General features: G+C 43.0%; 1 protein-coding gene across 2 annotated transcripts; it reads left to right on the top strand.

Moving 5' to 3' along the window:
- The first annotated feature begins 2,412 nt into the window (after positions 1–2,412).
- Positions 2,413–18,927, top strand: Nars1 (asparaginyl-tRNA synthetase 1). 2 transcript variants are annotated; one of them, XM_087895995.1, is made up of 15 exons: positions 2,413–2,567; positions 3,552–3,634; positions 6,465–6,530; positions 6,645–6,737; positions 6,823–6,912; positions 7,893–7,971; positions 9,255–9,325; positions 10,612–10,698; positions 12,536–12,757; positions 12,856–13,055; positions 13,423–13,558; positions 14,467–14,580; positions 16,512–16,643; positions 16,965–17,096; positions 17,825–18,927. In XM_087895995.1, exons 1-15 carry the CDS (start codon positions 2,525–2,527, stop codon positions 17,954–17,956), a joined length of 1,680 nt encoding a protein of 559 aa, XP_087752121.1. In that variant the 5' UTR covers positions 2,413–2,524; the 3' UTR covers positions 17,957–18,927. The 2 variants fall into 2 exon arrangements, with proteins under 2 accessions (XP_087752121.1, XP_087752122.1); XM_087895996.1 differs by having other exon boundaries at positions 2,424–2,567; positions 3,555–3,634.
- The last annotated feature ends 1,293 nt before the right edge of the window (positions 18,928–20,220 follow it).

The following is a 20,220-nucleotide window of genomic DNA, read 5'->3' on the forward strand; positions in this document are numbered from 1 at the left end:
TAATGAATTATCATGTACTGTTTGAAATCACCAAAAAGTCAGATCTGGATGTGGGCTGGGCTGGTCCCCCCCACCCCTATTTCAGACCCAAACCTGTTTGTCTCATAGTATCTTCCAAGGCTCCTTGTTTGCGGAGGGGGATAAATAAATAATAATAATGGGGAAGAAGAGGCAAGGTCAGCTGTGTGATGCTCAGCCTGGTGCCTCAACGTCCAAAGCCGGTTTCTGCTGACCGTCTTGAGGGCTTGACTTGATATTATATCTCTATCTGCTGCTATTTGCTCCTTTACTTAGAAGCCTCGCCCCAGGGGACATTCTGAGGTGCCCAAGAATCCCAGTGCAGACTCCAGCTGGCTGCCTTAATCAGGCTGCTACTTGCACTGAATAAAATGGGAAAGATGGATGCTGAAACAGGAAGTGTGTAGGTTTCAAGCGAGAGCTAGCAGAGGTCCCAGATAATGACGTGAAGCAAAAGACAAGTCATTTGCTAGCAGCTGGGGCAAGACCGTAGGAGACCTTATGGGACACTGGCTAGGGAGCTCATTCGTGTGGATGGGAGGAGGGGAGGGAGGGAGATGGGGAAAGAGTGAGGAGTCCACCAGAACCCTCAGAAATTAGGCTGAAGGTTTAATTCACGCATGATCAGGAACAAAGGAGTACCAAGTGTCACTTCCTAATTCAGATTAGTGTGGACATGATACATATAGTATGCTTTTTGTGAGATGTGTACTTTTCATTTTTCAAAGTATCCAGGACTCAAGAGGTTAGGGTCCAGATCAAGGTCATGGAGCCAGTTGTGTTATTTTCAAGTGTATATGGTTTCAGAGCCCTAATTGCTCAAACTCGTCTTCTCTAATGTGATATTAATTTTTAAACGATTTTTATTTCTTATTGCTCCTGGATGCTTACAGACAAGCAGTTCACAAACTTGAAACGGCTGGAGGATTACCAAAGAAAAAGTTCTCCAAGAACTAACTAACGAACGAAGGAACTAACTTTTGCTTAAATTTAACTCTCCAATTTGAGAGGGAAGTTGAATCTTCAGTTCCTGAAAATAGTCTGGTAGTGATATATATCTCTACTGCTGTCTGCAGTTACGGATTTTATACATTACTTATATTTTCCATGCCCTACATCCTTTTTCAAGATGGGACGGGGTAAGAAGAAATCACAGTGATTTCTCTTCTCTCTTCAAAATTTGTTTTGTGGAGCAAAATACTAAACACACATGACCGCTCTTGGAAGTCTTCTGCGGGTTTGACAGGACCCAGAAGAGGAACCCGGAAGTCGCCCGAAATCAATATGGCGACGTCGGATTCGTATGCCCTGAAGATTAGCAGGTAACTATGGTGAAAGTTAAATACAGACAAACCCCTTTACGTGCACCGCAAACCAAATGGACCCAGTAGACATACCAGAACAATCTGGAGAACAGAACGGGAACACGGTGACCAGAAGAACAAAGCGCCCTTCAACTGGCCACAGTCTGAACAATGTCACTAATTAACCACAATTCCGTCAGTGAGTCAAACAATAAAGGGCACTGTCAAATTTCAGCCCGTTTCTGGAAGGGACTCTCAGCTATGCATCAAGGAAACGCCAGCTTCTGGAAGTTCTGATTAAATGAGACTGTTTGTCTAGGAGAATTAACCAAGCGCTTCCTCAACTCCAGGCAGTGCTGCAAGCGCTAAACCGATACTGGCCAGACACGTTATCATAATCTGACTGGTGACAGGGAAGATCCACGGTCGTCTCTAGGTATCTCGGGGACTTTAACACAACGCATGCAAATAGTGAAATAACGGACGCCTTATATCCAGTAGCATAGTGTCTGCAATGAGACTACATAAATCCTCATGCTTATTTTAAACCATTTGTGGATTAGTGATCAACTAATGCAATTAAATGCTATATAAACTGTTCTGTGGGGGAAGCAGGTAGATGGTCAGCTCATCACAATTCCTTTCTTTAAAAAAAAAAAAACTATAGGGGACTCAGAGGTTAAGAGCACCGGTTACTCTCACGAGTTCGTTTCTCAGCTCACAGCCATCCTTTACTCCGGTTCCAAAGGATGCGGTGACTTTTCTTGTACAAAGCACACACCTGGTGTACGTACATAGATGCTGGCAAAACACACATAAAAGTTTTTTAAAAATACATCTAAAAACCCTTTTCCCTCATATTGGTTGACTCAGAAACAGAATCTGCCATGTGTTCAGCTAGGTGCAGAGTCGGGAAGGCAGGGAGCTTAACCACGCTGTCCAACCCACTCCAGAGAGACCCAGTTCCGCCTCCGGAGTCCCGGGAAGGCACCCCGCCCAGTACCTCCGAACCGGAAGTGTTCTCTTCCCTGACCAAACATGGCGGCCTCTGCGTCACTTGCCCACCTTCTGCAGCCAATGGATGCCCGATGTTCCGCTGACTCATATTCGCGACGGCTGCGCTACACGGTATGATGCAACGCTTCAGTCAAGGAAGCCTTGTGTGCACGTTGAGGTGACCAGGCTGCGGTGGTGCGGAATCGATGTCCTCGGAGGTGATCAGGGCGACTGCAGGGATGGTACTCGGTGAGTGAGGTTCGGCTTGTGGTCCGGTACAGAATTGTTCCGGCCGAATTCTCAGAACTCCCTTTCGTTCTTGGCGCAGCATGGGCACGCTCCCAAATATTTGTGGGGTTCTGGTCCTTCGCACCAGACCCTCAGACCTGGGCCACCTGGGCACCGGACTCGGTGACCTAAGTCCGGTTCTACTCCAGCCCTGTGGGTCCCTCGGCCACCGCCTCTCTAGCCCAGCCCTACTGCCAAAGGCTTGTGATGCCGCCCAGACTGGGGCTCAGCAAGGCTCTGGAACCTAATGAAACCCCCAAATATGCAGATATTCTCTTGATCTTATGGAAGATTTAAGACTGTAATTATTTTTCGCACAACCTCATTTTTCTGCTGAGATTTGCAGCCGTAGAAATAAAAGATTTGAGAGACCGAGGCAATGTCCCAATTAGACCTAGCAGTTGTGAGGCCCTCTGCGGTTTAACCCCAGAGACTGGGTTTGTTTTGAAGAGCAGAGGGAACTGTCATTTTTCATTTGCTCTCGGTTCATTGTTTACCGGGATGCCTGATTCACATCTTGTTGTGTTTCATCCTCAGTACATACAGCCCTGTAAGGCATATATTGTTTTCCTGATTTTAAAGATAAAGAAATAAGCACAGTAAGGTTAAATAAATTCTCGCCGGGTCACCCTGGCTTTTAATTTAAGGTATAGCATCTAATCAAGATAGGATGGATTTCAAAATCCCGGCTTTATTGTTCACTCAAGGAAGAGTCGTTCCAGCAGGTTAAATCAGTTTTGTAATTCATTATGCTTGGTGGGATAGTCTTAAAAAGGGAGATCGGGGAAAAAATAATATGTTGATTTCTTTTGGCCTGTGGGTGTTTTTTACAAACCAGATGCTTTTTCTGTTTTCAAAGATAGAAAATGGATAGAGCTGCAGCAAGGTAAAGTGGCTGAGAGTTATTGATGAACGATGAGTAACTTTTCCTCTTTTTACAAACAGCAGAGCTGTATGTCTCTGACCGAGAAGGAAACGACGCAACAGGAGATGGAACCAAGGAGAAGCCATTTAAAACCGGCCTAAAGGTAACCTCATGAGGGTGGCTTCTCCACCTTGAGGAAGGACCGTTGTGGCGAATGTCTGTTCAAGAATTTTATTCCGTTCTTTCTTTAAAAAGAAAATACTACCTTTGTTCATGGGGGGCAGCATTTGTGTGCCTCTACATGTGGAATCAGAAGATACTATCCGCCATTTGTTCTGTCCTTCCTCCGTGTTAGGTATCAAAATCAAACCCAGTTCATCATGCCTAGTGGCAGTCACCTTTCCCCACTGGGTGATCTTTCCAGCCCAATAGTTTTATTTCACACACTAGAGTTTGAAAAGAGTCTCCTCAAAGGGAAAGTAAAGGATGTGTACATTTAAAGCAGTTCTTTTCCTTTTCTCCACGAGGTATTCATCTCTGCCCTTTTTCTCGTCAGATTTGTCTGTTTTTCCGCTCTTGTAACAGTAAAAGTTACCTCTGAGTCACACTGAGCTTGTGCCTGGGGAATCTAAAGAGAGGTCTCTTGGTGTATTTATCATAGTACAGAGATCATCCTGACCCTGAGATTCAAAGACTTGACCCATCCGAGGACCACGCCTCACAGCAGACTCAGGAATCTGAAGGGTGAAGACAGAAATGCCTCTTGAGTAGTGTACTGTTCTTTCAGGGCCTAGGAACATCCTGTGAGGTTAGCTCGTTCCTAGTGGACTGTTACACATGCCACAGGAGTGCGTCAACTCACAGCTAATCCCATCAGGTTAGGATGTGATCCAGGGTGTCTCCACCATACTATTTATTCATTGACAGGCCCGTTGAACTGAAATGCTGGGGTCCTCTGGTTCCAACTACCCTATGCGGGTCGGGGGGACTAAATGCTCTGCTCCCCCTTTGGAAGGGCAGGCCCCTGACACTCCTTTTTCCATGCATCCACGTCTGGGCGATTCTTGTTTTTCTAGATGCCTGTCACTGTCAGTCATCAAGTCCTCTTAACCTGGAAGTGTTCTCTCTTTAGGTCAGGCCAGGGTCTTAATATGCCTTAATATGTCATACCAGGGTCTTGGTTTTGTTTTTTTTTTTAACTTTTAAGAGTGAAGTCTTGTTCAATTGAGGCATCTCCTGTGACTTTTCAAAACTGAGAGCGCTTGAGGTGAGCAGCGGAAGAGGAGTGCTGCAGCTTGAGTATGTCCTCCTGTTACGAGGAATGATAGGCAGTTTCCATCCCTGACATAAAAACAAATGAGTATCGATGTGTTGATGAGAGATAGAGTCCTTCCAGAACACTGTAGGCAGCCAACAGTGGTCCTTCACGCTGTGGTCTGATGGGGCTGTAGTTGGACATGCAGTCCAACATTGATGTGGTAGGTACAGACTGTGGTCCCATGATAATTTACGGTTAAGTCCCTTGGTGTTTGCAGAATCACATCCCTGCTCTATAGCAGGCAGTGAAGTGGATAAAATCACACTAGAAGGTTAGGGTTCCTCTTGACCTTGGTTTTGAAAAAGGAAAAACTGATCAAGACTGGTAGAAGTGGGAGATAAACTTGCAAGCTAGATTCTCAGGTCTTGGAGGTTGGAGGATTTAGAGTATGAAGGAGGAATGTGAAGTAGTCATTGGGCGTGCTGCATGTCTTCTGAGAATGGGTGGAGATTTTCCAGGAATTGGGCATTCCTCCTCTTGTTCCTTTTATGTTTGTGGGGAGTCTGTGTGTGTGTGTGTTTGTCATTTTTAGTATGTGTGGGGGGGAGGTCTTAGGTAATCTTAAATGAATGTTGCTAATGTTTCCCTACAGACCTAGCTGTTTATACCCCATGTGACTGTCCTTTGTAATTTTATGGCCTCTAGTCTTTAGCTAAGAATGAAACCAGACAGTTGAGGCCATATGGCTCAGAGCATCTGAAGCGGGACAGCAGCTCAGTAGCCCTAATGGAGGCTCAAATAGGCAAAGAATAGACGTTTGGTGGATCTCAGAGGCTTTATAGACTTTAGATCTTACCTCCAGAAAGAATAAGACATTTCTTTTCCTGTGTGAGAGATTTTCAGACAGTGCTTCAGGTTACTAAGATACTCATATTTGCCTTGAGCCTGTAATTCCAGCACTTGAAAGGTAGGAGGATCAGGAGTTCAATCCTCAGCTACACAGCAAGGTCAAGACTAGTCTGAACTAGAGACCCCATTTAAAAAATTACGTTTTGGGGCCAGTGAGATGGCTCAGTGGGTAAAGGTGATTCTGCCAAGCTTGACAACCTGAATTCAGTCCCTGGGATCCAAGTATTGGAAAGAGAGCTGGTTCTCCTAGGTGTCCTCTGAGGCCCCCCCATGATCAATAAAAGCATAACAAGCATTTTTGTTAACTAACTGAAAACACACAAACGATAAACTATTAAATGATTTATAATACAGTAACGTCTGATATACCAATATCGCCCAAAAAAGAATAGTCTCAAGAATTCTTCGAATTAAATGTAACTTAGCTGTTATTTTGTTGAGTTTCAGACCTGCCTGACCTAGGTCTAAATTTCACAAATCGCTAACCTCTCAGATGTTGCTGGTGAAGGGGTTTTGCTCTCAGCTGCTGCTTTTGTTGGCATAGCTGTGCTTGTCCCTCAGTCTGTCTGACTCTGCTCTGTGTGGAGGCCGTTTACTGTGTGGGTGAAGTGGTTGGAGTTTTCTGTAGTGTGACCTGCCGCTCTGAGAGCCAACTCCTCTGAAGGAGGCTCAGCCAGATATCCTCTTGACGTTGAGTTTTGTCTCTTGGGTCCTGAGAGTTTCTTCTAAGCTCTTCGGCATGTTCAAATTCATAATCCAGGTGCGGTTTTGGTTACTAAGCACTGTATAATATTAAAGAAATCTTTTCTCTCTCTCCCTCCCCAAGGCTTTGATGACAGTTGGAAAAGAGCCGTTTCCCACCATTTATGTGGATTCACAAAAGGAAAATGAGGTAGGGCACGTTAATCGCTGATCATGTTTTGTGAATGATAAATTTTTCTGAGCACAGAGAGGGGTCGAAGATAATGCAAATCTCTGTGTTCTCTCTCTCTCTCTCTCTCTCTAGAGGTGGGATGTCATTTCTAAGTCACAGATGAAGAACATTAAAAAGATGTGGCATAGGGAACAGATGAAGAATGACTCTCGGGAGAAGAAAGAGGTGACTGGTGAATTTGCCACTGTGCACACTCTTATAGTACAACACCCCAAAAAACTACATTGACCAGTTGCATTGTGTTTATCAGGCAGAAGATAACTTACGGAGAGAAAAGAACCTGGAGGAAGCAAAGAAAATTATCATTAAAAATGACCCAAGCCTGCCAGAGCCGGCCTGTGTAAGTGTCCCGTCATTTCTGGCACTGTGGGCGTGGCTGTTTCTGGGCCTGCAGGACATACACATCTTTTCTTCTTACATTTTGTTTTCCTTCCTGGGGGAACAGAGACACAGTGTTTGAAGTGCTGAGGTTGGCATTTAGAGGGTCATTTTGTTGCTAAAACTAGAAATTGTGTGATCAGTAGATTCTGCTCTGGCTGATGGGTATCAGGTGTGGAGTACCAGCTGGCTGTGCTGGGTGATTTGAGACAAATGATTTTGCCCTCTGTGGTATCAGTTTCCTTACCCAAAAGTAAAAAGGTCGAAATCTCTGTGGTTTTCATAAGTTTTACAAATATATAAGAAACGTTTATGATTCTCTGAGGGGAAGTTTGCGCGTGTGTTTTTTCTGGACCCAAATAGATGGCTGACTCGGAAGTGAGTGTGGCTTGAGTTCCATTGATGCTTTTGCTGCCCAGCGTCTGTCACCTCCTGCTCCCTCCCTCGCCTCCTCGTTCCTCTTCACATTTCCTCTCTTGTCTTAGTGTAATCTTCCTGGTGTGTAGGTGTGCAGAGGGACTGGACAGGCTGGGATTGATGCTACTGTGGGGACAAACGAAATTCATTCCTTACCTGGTTTTCTTTAATAGGATCCCAGCCAGTTGTAGGTATCTCTCATTATCGATTTTACACTGATAGAAAAGAACTTTTTTTAAAATTAATTGTTATGGTGGGGAGTGTTTTTCGGTTGGTTGGTTAGTTTGAGTTTGTTGTTGTTGTTGTTGTTGTTGTTGTTGTTTCGACAAAAGGTCTCATTAGTATCCCTCATAGAGATCTTCCTGACTTGCCTTACAAGTACTGAGATTAAATGTGTCCACCATCACACTCAGCGGTGATTGTTTTTAATACTTTACTACAATCTATGGGTCTATGTAATATTAGTGAAAATCTTGGTATGTGATAAATGGCATAATTCAGATAGTTTTTATTTAAATTTGACAGGTAAAGATTTGTGCATTAGAAAAATATAGAGGCCAAAGAGTGAAGGTGTTCGGCTGGGTCCACAGGTTGCGTAGGCAAGGTGAGTGGGGTGGTTTTTCTTTCCCTCTTTTCAATCTTCAGTAAACCTGGTCTTAAATGAAGAACTGATGTGGGATGTCCTTTTGTATATGTATTGCTTAGTGAATAAAACTGTTTGGGCCAATGGCTTAGCAGAGCAAAGCCAGGCGTGAAATCTGAACAGAGATAGAGTAGGCAGAGTCAGAGAGGTGCCATGTAGCTGCTGAAGAAGGACTCCCCTAGAACCTTTCTGGTAAGCCACAGATTAATAGAAATGGGTTAATTTAAGATGTACGAGTTAGTTAATAAGACGCCTGAGCTAATTGGCCAAACAGTGTTGTAATTAATATAGTTTCTGTGTGATTATTTGGGTCTGGGTGGCCAGGAAATGAACGAGCAGCCTCCATTTACAAAGAACATCATAAAAACACTTCTCCGGGTTTGTTTAGGCTTTTGGTATGTTTACTGTCTTTTTTAAGTGATGTAACAAATTATAACCTAAATTCATATGTAATATGACTATGAAAGTTTGAAGATTATTTAGATATTACTTGAACTGTTCGTAATCACATTGATCAAGAGGTGTATAACAAGTACATCATCCTCAAATTGAATTTTAATTATTTAATGAGAAACAGAGCTGTGTGTTATAAGGAAAAACAGATCCTGATCTGGAATGTGATTACAGGTGTGGGTGTGTGTGTGTGTATTTTAAATCTTATTTTTTAAGTTAATATTTTTGTTGGTTCGTGTTTTCCTTCCTCCCCATGTATGATGTGTGTATGTATGGTGTGTATGAGTGTGGCATGCTTATGTGTGGACATGTGCATGTGGAGGACTGACATTGATGTCTGAAATTATCCAGGATCTCTCTTCCACCAGCATTCTAGTTTTGATTTTTATGATTACCTTCAACCTGTCTTTTTTTCTCTTTTTATTAGTTTATTATCTTGCTATAGGTGATTATCAAATCTTTCATAGAAACAAATAAGTTATAAATAAGTGTTTAATTTCACATTTTTTTACCCCTCTTTCTGAGTGCTCAGCACTGTTCTTTACATTATAGGAGATTCAGAAGTAGATAAGACAGTGCCTCAGCTCCTTAACCGACTTACAGTCCCATGATCGTGTAGATTGTGTGGATCATGTGGTTAGAACATAAAGTACACAGAGACTAGGCTTGGGGACAGGGATTTCAAAGGAAGAGGGCATGGAAAGGTCTGAACTCCCATGACTGACTTTGGGACTGTTTTATGTAGGAGGATTGTGAAGTACTCTGCTTGAACTTTTGTCTCCCTTTCCTAGGAAAGAATTTGATGTTTCTGGTGTTGCGAGATGGTACGGGCTATCTGCAATGTGTCTTGTCAGATGACTTGGTAAGTATTTTATCTTACATGTGCCCGAAAGATTGAATTTAATAGGGTCCATTGCTCTAAGTTTTGATAATTTTAGGATCTCTACATATACTTTAAATTTTTACTGTGTTAACTGTGGATACCTATGTCGAAACCGTTGTGTATCATAAATGTAAAAAGTTTTGATTGTATCTTGGAAAAGCTAGAGCGAAGCTTTTGTTATGGAAGTTTTCTGAACTGTAAAGACAGAACAGTATAGAGAGTCTTATGACGGGCCTGAGTAACCACCAGCTTATGCTGGGTCTTGGTATCTTTCCCTGGATGTCACATTCCTAACAGTGTCTCCTTGTCGTTCATTATCTCTCTTTCTGCTCCCAGCTATTTGTGGGAGGAAAACCCAGAAATTCCTCTGTGGAGCATCTCACAGATGGGTTTGGTGAATTCCTGCCTCTCTGTCACTTAGTGTGCTTCTGCTTGCCCTGTGTTTTATACGTGGACCTTGGTCTGACGGTGTTGATTTTTATTTTATCCTTCACATGAATGCTTCCTGTGCAAAGCTGCTCTGGTTATGTCCGGAGGCACATGATGTTGACATGTCTTTGTGATCAGTAGCTTTCAGTGTAAGAAGCCTTATCCCTCTATTGTCAAATTGCCCATTATCTTTCTCCTAATGACTTTAGCATCTGCTGGTCATCGCAGTGTAGAGAGGCTCTGTCTTAAGTCAAAAATGAACTGTGTGGATATGTAATGGACTAGGGTCTTTTATGCTTATGTATCCATGTAAAGAGAACTTAAATATGTTTTTACATAGCCATATGTTACTCAACCATAGCACCACAGTCCAAGAAATATGTTAGCAAGCGATCTCATTGAACAAATATCAGGGTGTGCCTCGCTATCATATCAGTAGGTAATGTGAGCTACCCTTAGGTAATAGGGAGCACTCTGCTGCTAATAGGAGCATGTGGTGCATAGGTACATTGCCTCCTCCAACAAGAGCGCTTGCACGCTCTTGCGCTCTCTCGCGCTCTCTCTCTCATCTTATGAATCAGTGGTGAACCCAGGGTGGTAGCATAACCTGTAATCCCAGCACTTGCAAGAAGAGGCAAGAACTTGAGCAGTGCAAGGCTAGCTGGAGCTACATGAGACCCTGCTCAACAAGAAGCCAAAAACAAAATTAGTGATAGTATCAATCCTGACTTACAAATATTTGACTAATAACTTGTTTGTAAACAATTCCTTTAACTTTATTAGAATATTTTAAAATCAACATAAGTAGCCTAATATGAGCTTTGACCTTTTTGCAGTGCCAGTGTTACAATGGAGTAGTCTTGTCCACTGAGAGCAGCGTGGCAGTATACGGAACACTAAACCTGACTCCAAAGGGCAAGCAGGTGAGCAGGGTGAACGCGTGGAATAAAGTAGTCGGTATCGAATGGTTTGTTCTCCAGTGTCTTTATTGGTACATTTGGCGTTTGGCATATAAATACACAAATGTGAAGTAGTGTAAATTCAGTATACTGTGTTCTTTTCCAGTAAAATATATCTGCTAACAGTTTATGTTGTAGTCTGATTTTTCATAGCTATAGCAGTCTCGTGGACTGGGAAATTTATGAAAACAAGAGAATTTTCTTGTAGTTCTGGAGGTTGGTTAGTCCACAATGGAGGGGCTACTTTTGGTGACGGCTTTCTTGCTGTGACACACTGTGACTAACTGCGTCAAGACTAAAGAATGCATTCAGTGGGTTGGGATGGGGCTGAGCTGGCTTGTGTGACAAATCTAGTCTCATAATCAGGACGCTAACTCTCCAAGTGACGGAACTCATCCATGCAGGTAGGGGCCTCCCAATCTGAACACCTCCCTCTGCTGCCTCAGTGGCAAGTAATGTCACTGTGACTTTGAGAGAATTCAGAGTTCACAGTCAAATCAGAATAGCGTGGGGATACACATCATTTTTAATCCCAGCGCTTGAAGGCAGTGACAGATAGATTTTTGTGAATCAGTGTGGTCTACATAGTGAATTCCAGGATGGCCAGAGCTACATAATGAGAGCCTGCCTCAAAACAAAACAAAAAACAAACGAAAAAACCTTAGCTTTTCAACTTAATTCTTGGTTAGTTGCGCAGCCACTTTGCTATGGTGTAGTAGTAGCTTCAGCCAGGCGAAAGTAAAATCTTGACCACTGAGAGTTTCAGAAAACACTAGTCTAGACTGAAACATTTTGAACAGAAACTGGTGGTAATTTAAGAAAAAAAAAAGTAGAAAGAAAGAGAAGAAAAATGTGCATATATTTGTGCCTTAGCCAAGGACAGATAATCAGTCAGTTGGCAATCACAATTCAAATAACTACTGTGGTTGTAATTGTTGCCCAGGAAGAGAAACCTACAGATGTAGCATATTAACCACAAGAGGGAGCAAACACTCCTAGCCCAGACAGAGTCCCTGTAATAAAAGAGAGTGTCTGGGTGAATTGGCCCAGCCCTCCTCGAAGTGGCGTGGCAGAGATGGAGCGGTTGTCATGGTGTTACTTGCTGTCCACTGTTTGGCAACACGATAATTCCATGTCCCACAAATGTGAGGCTTTTAAAAAGAATTACTTTCTGTTGAGTCGGTAGGGGAGATTTTGACTATCTTTCTCCAAATAGATAAGTAGATAAACTGCTTTTAGTGAAACTTTACAAATTTAAGATTTTATTTTTTATTACTTCAATTGTGTGTGTGTGTGTGTGTGTGTGTGTGTGTGTGTGTGTGTGTGTGTCAGGAAGCAGAGATGTCAGACCCTCTGGAGCCGGAGTTGAAGGTGGTTGTGAGCCACTCTGTAGGTGTTAGGAACTGGACTCGGATCCTCTGGAAGCTTAGTATGCACTCTTAACCGCTGAACCAGCTCTTAGCTCCGTATTTAAGTTTTGATATATGGATAAATATGTTAACTAAATCTTTAGGTAAATGCTAGAAAAATAAACCATGATGCTAATAGGTCATGTAATTAGAGTTGGTTTAATTCTTAGTGCATGCCTTCTTATTTATAAAAGTGTGTGTGTGTTTACATGGAAAGAAGTATGAAATATAAAATTATAGTATTGAGTTACTGGGTGTGTAATTTTGGAGGCTAAAACTACTAATGATGCTCTTAAAATAACACCTGGAAATTTGGACCCAGAATCTTCAGTATTGTCAGCTTACTGTCTGTCTCACTCCCTCTGCTTTTCTCTTCTGCTTTTTAACTCTAGGCTCCAGGAGGCCACGAGCTGAGCTGTGACTTCTGGGAACTGGTGGGGCTGGCCCCAGCTGGAGGGGCTGATAACTTGATCAACGAGGAGTCCGATGTGGATGTCCAGCTCAACAACCGGCACATGATGATCCGCGGAGAGAACATGTCCAAAATCTTGAAGGCGCGGTGCATGATCACCAGGTGCTTTAGGGACCACTTCTTCGACAGGGGCTACTGTGAAGTAAGTGCCCGTTCCAGGTCACCGTCTACGAGTGACGCCCCGTGCCATTGGAAGGCTGCTGGCAGCAGCAGACGTGTGTGCTCCTTCTCACCTAACAGGTCACCACCCCGACGCTGGTGCAGACGCAGGTGGAAGGCGGGGCCACGCTCTTCAAGCTTGACTATTTTGGGGAGGAAGCGTTTTTGACTCAGTCTTCGCAGCTGTACCTAGAGACCTGCCTTCCGGCCCTGGGGGATGTTTTCTGCATCGCCCAGTCCTACAGGGCCGAACAGTCCAGAACACGAAGGCATCTGGCTGAGTACGAAATTGTCTACCTAAGCTGCCCCTTGGGCAGGGCTAAAGTTCAACTAGTTGAGTGAATGCTTAGCATACTAAGGCTCCAGGTTCTGTCTGCAGCATCACATAAAGTAGCGGGCATGGTGGTACATGCTAGTTATCCCAGTTGGGAGGTGGAGGCAGGAAAGGCAGAAGTTTAATACCAGCCTGGACTATAAGACCCTGGCTGAGAAGCAAGAAAAGGCAGTTGGCTTCTTAGGTACCAGTCAGTGAGGGTTGCGAGAGCAGGGCCTTGGTTCCTTTCTGAACACTTCTCCCAGGTCCAGATCTTTGCTTGAGAGACACTTTGTGTAAAAGAAGAGCAGCTCTCAGCTGTGTCTGTTGTTTAGATTCACGCATGTGGAAGCCGAGTGCCCCTTCCTGAGCTTTGAGGACCTCCTGAATCGTTTGGAGGACCTAGTGTGCGATGTGGTGGACAGAGTCTTGAAGTCACCGGTGGCGAGCATAGTGTATGACCTCAACCCGGTAGGTGTGGCGTTTTCTCGAAATGAAGGGATTCCAGTCTTGTAGAAGACAGCATCTCTCTCAATTTTTGTAGATTTGGTGAGCTGAAATAAGTAGGCAATGTTTTGAAGACTTAAACTTATATTGGTAATTGCCAATTTTAGCTTATAGAAGAGGTGGTTCATAAGTATTTCTTCATCTAAATACTCTTTCATATTAATGATCTGTAGGATTATTCTCTTTCTTTAAGAATTTGTTATTACCTTATGTGTTAATGGTGTGTGGGGGCCTGCTCGTACAATGATGGCACATAGAAGGCAGAGAACAGCTTTGTGGAGTCGGGTTCCACGGATCAGACCCTGGCTATTGGGCTTGCCTGGAAAAGGCTCCGCCTGTCTGATGTGGGAGGTCCTTCTGTATATGTGTTGCTTTTATTGGTTGATGAATAAAGATGTTTTCAGTTAATGGCTTAGCAGAATAAAGCCAGGCAGGAAATCCGAACAGAGACATATAGAGAGAGTAGGCAGAGTCAAGCAGACGCCAGCCAGCCGCGGAGGAAATAAGACATGTAGAAAATGAGAAAACACCATGACCACATGGTAATACATAACTAATAGAAGTAGGTTAATGTGAGATGTAAAAGCTAGCTAAAAATATGCCTGAGCCATTTTGCCCACTTGCATGTCTGTGCACCACATGCATGCAATGTATCTGGAAGCCAGAAGAAGGTGCTGAGTCTCCTGGAACTAGAGTTATAGATGGTTGTGTGCTACCATGTGGGTGATGGGAATCAAACCCAGGTCTTCTGGAAGCTCAGCCCTTTTCTTAACCACTGAATCATCTCTCTAGCTCCATTTTTGTTTCTTAATAGATGTTTTAGTCTGAATGCTTTCCTTTTATACAGTTTTTTTCTCTTCTTTTTACTCTAGAACTTTAAACCTCCCAAACGGCCTTTCAGACGAATGAACTATTCAGATGCTATTGAGTGGCTGAGGGAACACGATGTAAAGAAAGAAGACGGGACGCTCTATGAGTTTGGAGACGTATGTATCCCTTTCTCCTTGCTTCAGAGGGGTTGTGTGCTAAGGCTGCTGATGGTGGCTGCTTGATGCTGGAAGCCTCGACTTGTCCTCAAGTCAGTAGTACTAGCAGAAACTACCTCTTGAGATTATCTGGATTCCTGATAGAGTGGACTTTAGAACAGCGTCCTTTTGGGCAATTCTAAAGCATTGGAGTTCCTTCTCTTCCTGCTCTCATGATCATTCGTCGGCCAGTGCATTCCTGAGCCTCCCACCATGCGTTTGGGGGTGTCAGTTATAACTGATTCAGACCTGAATCAAATAATGTATTTGATTATTTTTAGCACACTGTAGGTGCACACGCCTGTGTGTGTGTGTGTTTACAGGTGAAATGTCAGTAGCTGCTACTCGGCAGTTTTGGGGTTAAGAAGGAATTTGTATGGAGTTGAGAACAAATGACACAGCAGCTCTCCACACATGGCGCTTGCTGCCTTGTAAATTCAGTTCATGATGCATAGCATAGTTCTGCACTGAAGGTGTTTTGGTTTGTGGTTTTTGGTGTGTTTTTTGTTGTTGTTGTTTGTTTTATTTTTTTGAGACAAGGTTTCTCTGTAGCTTTGGAGCCTGTCCTGGACTAACTCTTGTAGACCAGGCTGGCCCTGAACTCAGAGATCTGCCTGCGTCTGCCTCCCTAGTGCTGGAATTAAAGGCATGTACCACCACCACCACCCAGCTTTTGAACTGAAGTTTTAAGTACTTTATTATTTCTAATACTTAGCATGGTTGAATGGGACAGTCACTAACTGTAGAGCCCAAGTATTCTAGTTCCCCAGGTGGACTCTCTCAGCCTGCTGTGTCACTGAAGGCTAGTGACCAGATGAAGTGGGTAACGCCCCTGGCACAGGATGTCCTCAGTGAGTGCTGGTGGGTGATGTGCGTTTCTGCTGTCCCACAGCAGTAGGACTCTGGAGCTAGCAAACAGTTGCAGACTTTCCAGTGTAGATTCGTCTCACACAGATCCCCCAGTGTGGGAGGAAGATAGAAGCTTGGAGATCAGACTGTTCCCCGCTCATCCCTGTCTTTCATACCTGAGGGCATAGGGCTTCGGGGAACAGAGCCAGTGACTGCCAAGTTCTGTTTCAGTTCCTTTTTTTCCTCCTGAGACAGGGTTTCTCTGTAGCTTTAGAGCCTGTCCTAGAACTAGCTCTTGTAGACCAAGCTGACCTCGAACTCACAGAGATCCGCCTGCCTCTGCCTCCCGAGTGCTGGGATTAAAGACATGTACCACCACCACCACCCAGCCTGTTTCAGTTCTTAAAACAAATCAATGAGTTTTGTCCAGTTCTCAGTTTTTACTGGGACAGGAGTTTTGAGTTCCGGTTTGAATATGATTTCCTAAAGGATGTTTTGGGAGAGGCACTAATTTAGCTTGGTTTATCATTTAATATTTCTTGGTTATTGTTGGAGGTGTGTCGGTTATTTTATGACTGTTTCTGTCAGTGAGTGATGTTTGTAACAGGAAGGGAGTGCAGGTCACAGTTTAAAGAGGAGTTCTTCAGTGCTGTGCAGAGCAGTGATGTCCTGAAGCGTACACCGTCTTCTGCTCTGGAGACCAAGCGGGCCATGTTCGTGTGAGAGCTTGGGTCTGGCCACTGACCAGGACAGCGAACAGTATCTTGTCACAGCTTAGAGATGTCTGGCAGTGGTTTGTTCCCCAGCAGCCTCGGCACACTGCCTGGGCTGTGTTAAAAGAAGCAGGTCTTCCTATAGTTCACTTGATACCACGAGTAGGTTTTCCTCTTTTTAGAAGGAATTGTTCCTGTGTTGCATGTCTGGGCTTTAGGTCCGTGTGTGTCCTCTGCTGTGGTATAGAAGCATAGCCAGGGCCAACTGATGCTGGAAGAGCTGCTCTCGGTTCACAGTTTTAAAGTTAATGAAATCTGGTTTCACCTCAGGATATTCCTGAAGCTCCTGAGAGACTGATGACAGACACCATTAATGAACCGATCCTGCTGTGTCGATTTCCAGTGGAGATCAAGTCCTTCTACATGCAGCGATGTCCTGAGGATCCCCGGCTCACTGAATCTGTCAGTTTGTGGTTCTCTGAGTATTGGAAACTTTGCTGTTTTAAGGGACTGGGAACTGTCATTTGGGATAAGATACAGCTCATGACAAGTATTTTATAAATCTATAATGACAGTAGTTAAACTTAAAAAAAATTTCTTCCCTGATTGGGTTGACGTGTTCTGATAAAGAATTTAAGTAATACTTGAATTTTGCATAATCACAGGGCTTCCTTTCAAGTTAGGAGCTTAATTGTAATTTTCCTTAAAGCCTTGTAATCTTGTCTGATAGACTGGCAGTAATTGTGATAGTTTTTTGTTTGTTTTTTGACTTATTATTTAAAGGTTGATGTGTTGATGCCCAATGTTGGTGAGATTGTGGGCGGCTCGATGCGCTCTTGGGATCATGAAGAAATTCTGGAAGGCTATAAAAGGGAAGGAATTGACCCCGCTCCTTATTACTGGTATACAGATCAGGTAAAAACAATTGTTTAAATTTCTTTAGCTTTTTTCACTGTAATACATTTTTCATATATTGAAATGCCTTGTGTTGTATGGCATTGGAGGCCAGAATCCCAGGTCACCCATGAGTAGATGATCTCTGTTTGCTTTGTGTAGCATTTGGATATTGCCATTTTTGCCTTCAGCCAAGTCAGTGCCATTTGCCAAACTCTTTGTCTGCTGCAGGTTTTTTGTTTTTTTTTTTTAATGTGTATGGACATTTTCCCTGCATGTATGTTTCACATGCAGTGCCCCCAGAGGCAGAAGAGGGTTTGAGAGCTCCTGGAGCTACCAGTACAGATAGTACTAAGCTACCTTGTGGGTGCTGGAATCTGAACTCAGACCCTCTGGTAAAGCAGCCAGTACACTTAACTGCTGAGCTAACTTACCTTACTAGCCCTGCTGCAGTTTTTAAATCTATTACTAGATCCTGCCAACATCTAATACTGTTCCTCAGTCTCCTGATAAGTCATGGGAATTAGGCAGAAAGGTTGAAATCATCTCTTCCTTTCAGGGTGGCTCTACATCCCTGATGTGGTATTTATTATCTCTCTGTGTGGTTTATGAAGGCATGTGGATTTGGGCTGCATTATTATTGCAATGAGTAGTTGTGGAAGTTAGCTCATGGTAGTGATTTTAACATGTTTAGTTATAGTTTTAAAGTAAGCATACGTTCTTTCTCTTTCTTCTCGTTTATTTAACAGAGAAAATATGGTACATGTCCTCATGGAGGCTATGGCTTGGGCCTGGAAAGATTCCTAAGTTGGATTCTGAACAGATATCACATCCGAGATGTGTGCTTATACCCTCGATTCGTCCAACGCTGCAGGCCATAACCGAGGGCCCTGAAGCATGAAGGAAGGGAAAACGTTCAAGAAAAGATAAGACTGCTTCTGCAAAAGAACAAAACTCTGAAGCCACCCCTTGATTTCCAGTTGGGCTAGTAGCTTTTTCTGTCTCTATGTGTTTTCTTCCCATTACCATAAAAAGAAGTAGATGTGACTTGAATACAAGGTGACATTGATGTCCCTTTAATAAAAATACTCATTACAAAATTTTCAAAAAGTACGTGGCATATCACTCTTTAGTTGGGAAAACATTTTATTGTACTGTAGGTTACAATCACTGTATTAAATAAACCATATATGATTGTATAGTTTTAAATATAGTCTGATATTCCATCAGCTTTATATTTTTGTCCTTTTAAATGTCACAGGAATTATTTAATGTATTATATACATGTTATAGCAAACATCTAAAAGAGAAATTGGCCATATGATATAAAAATCTAATACTAATTATAGTGCAACAGTGTAGCTATTGGGATCGAATACTGTAGTCTTTTACATTCGCTATTAATCTTTTCTAAATTCACACAGTGCTTCTGATTCTGAGGGGCATGAATTGGTAGGAAAAATTTATGAAGGGGGATTGAGTTAAAATTTACAATGAACATGATTTGGATGATGGGTTATTTAAATGATTCCAAGTAACTCCTCAGCCTTCAATCTGAGAGCAGGGTGAGGCTCGGCTTCCCTGTTCTGTTGTAATTCCGAGTGATGAAAGGTAAATATGGTCCCAAAGGATTTGCACCTGGAACCTTAGCCACCATTAGGCAGCTAAGTCACCCACCCAGTCTCGGGTACCATCTGCGCTGCCCGACAGGATCCTAGTTGGTTTACTGCATGGCCCCAGTGCAGTTGATTCGTTTCTCCCCCAGATGCATGCCATGTGTTCTGATGGGCTGTATTCCCACCAATCAATAAATAAACGCTTGTCAGACCCTTCTCTGGCTTGTTTTCTCAAAGCTGAAATCTCTGCCTCGTATTTTATATCGTCTGCGTTGTTGAATCTGTTTGTTGTGATTATTAGATTCCGAGTTTACTATGAGTGGAGTTACATGATAGTAAGATAATCAGTTTTTAAATTAGACTCTTGTGTCCTAGTTAGAACTGTTTTGCACTCTTTTGCTGTTTTAAATCCATTAATTTCCTACTATTTTGCAAATAAATAAAAGGGCAGATGGAAGCGAGGGGTTTGTGGCCGAGTACTGGAAGAATGTCAGTGAGCTGTACTTAGTTAGCTTCATGACCAAAATTTGGGGGAAGAGGTTAGGCTCAGTTAGCCTGAATTTTGATTGTATAAATAGGCTGATAATTAGAATACTAAAATGGAGCCAGGATTAGGTGAGATCAGGTGTCGGGTTGTGGTGACCTGGGACCAAGGAACTGAGTGTGACTGATTACAAACCCACTTAGGGGTTTGTCATTTCTCTCGTGTGGTTCTTGATCTGCTCTGAGGATCTCAGATGCCATCTTTCATTCCTGTGGAGGACCAGCTTCTGGACATCTCTGGTTCTAGATTCTGCTCTCCTAGGCTCCTATTTCAGGGCTCTGTCCTCTCAGACCTGTCGATGGTCACATCTTCTGTAGTAGACCTGCTCAGAGGAATGAGAAGTTATACTCCAGCAGTGCCCAATTAAGGATAGCTTGGTGTTTGGCTTTGTGCAGTGATAGGAAAGATTAGCCTAGAAAGCATTTTGCTTTTCAGCTTTAATAGTCAACAAGTTGCAGGTGTTAAATGCTTATAAGGTATGCCATATGCTCGAGGATTTGCCTGGCTGTTAGCTCAGTGCTCTGAGTATGTTTGTAGGCTAGGCCACACTATGATATAAGGTATAGAAATTACATGTTCTACCTGTGGTATTTTTAGCTTATGCTAGGGTTATGGGGGAGTAACCTGTATGCCAAGAAGCACCTAGATATACTATCAGTGGTCTTTAAATGTCCTTCAACCATTTTTAGCAGTTCAATTTTCTCTTTATCTCCTTCCCACCATGTTGTGTGAACATTTCCTAAAAATGTCTTCTTAAATATATAGAGAATAGTTCAGCTCTGTTTTGAGTAACCCTGGACGCATATTACCCGAAGATCTTATAAATAAATACTAGTGCTTGGATTTTACACTAGACTAGCCCAATCTGGATTTATGTTTTTTTTAAATATTTATTTATGTATTTAATGTATACAATATTCTGTCTGTGTGCATGCCTGAAGACCAGAAGAGGGCACCAGACCTCATTACAGATTGTTGTGAGCCA

This window comes from Myodes glareolus, chromosome 13, assembly GCF_982192425.1.
Source record: "Myodes glareolus chromosome 13, mMyoGla1.1, whole genome shotgun sequence".
Lineage (NCBI taxonomy): Eukaryota > Metazoa > Chordata > Mammalia > Rodentia > Cricetidae > Myodes > Myodes glareolus.

What these genes read in the sequence shown, in the direction of transcription:
- Nars1 (XM_087895995.1), top strand. Translation starts at nt 2,525, where the DNA reads ATGTCCTCGGAGGTGATCAGGGCGACTGCAGGGATGGTACTCG. An exon ending in GACTGCAGGGATGGTACTCG is followed by an intron (nt 2,568 to 3,551) that starts GTGAGTGAGGTT and finishes TTTTACAAACAG; the next exon opens with CAGAGCTGTATGTCTCTGAC. An exon ending in GTGTCTTGTCAGATGACTTG is followed by an intron (nt 9,326 to 10,611) that starts GTAAGTATTTTA and finishes ACCTTTTTGCAG; the next exon opens with TGCCAGTGTTACAATGGAGT.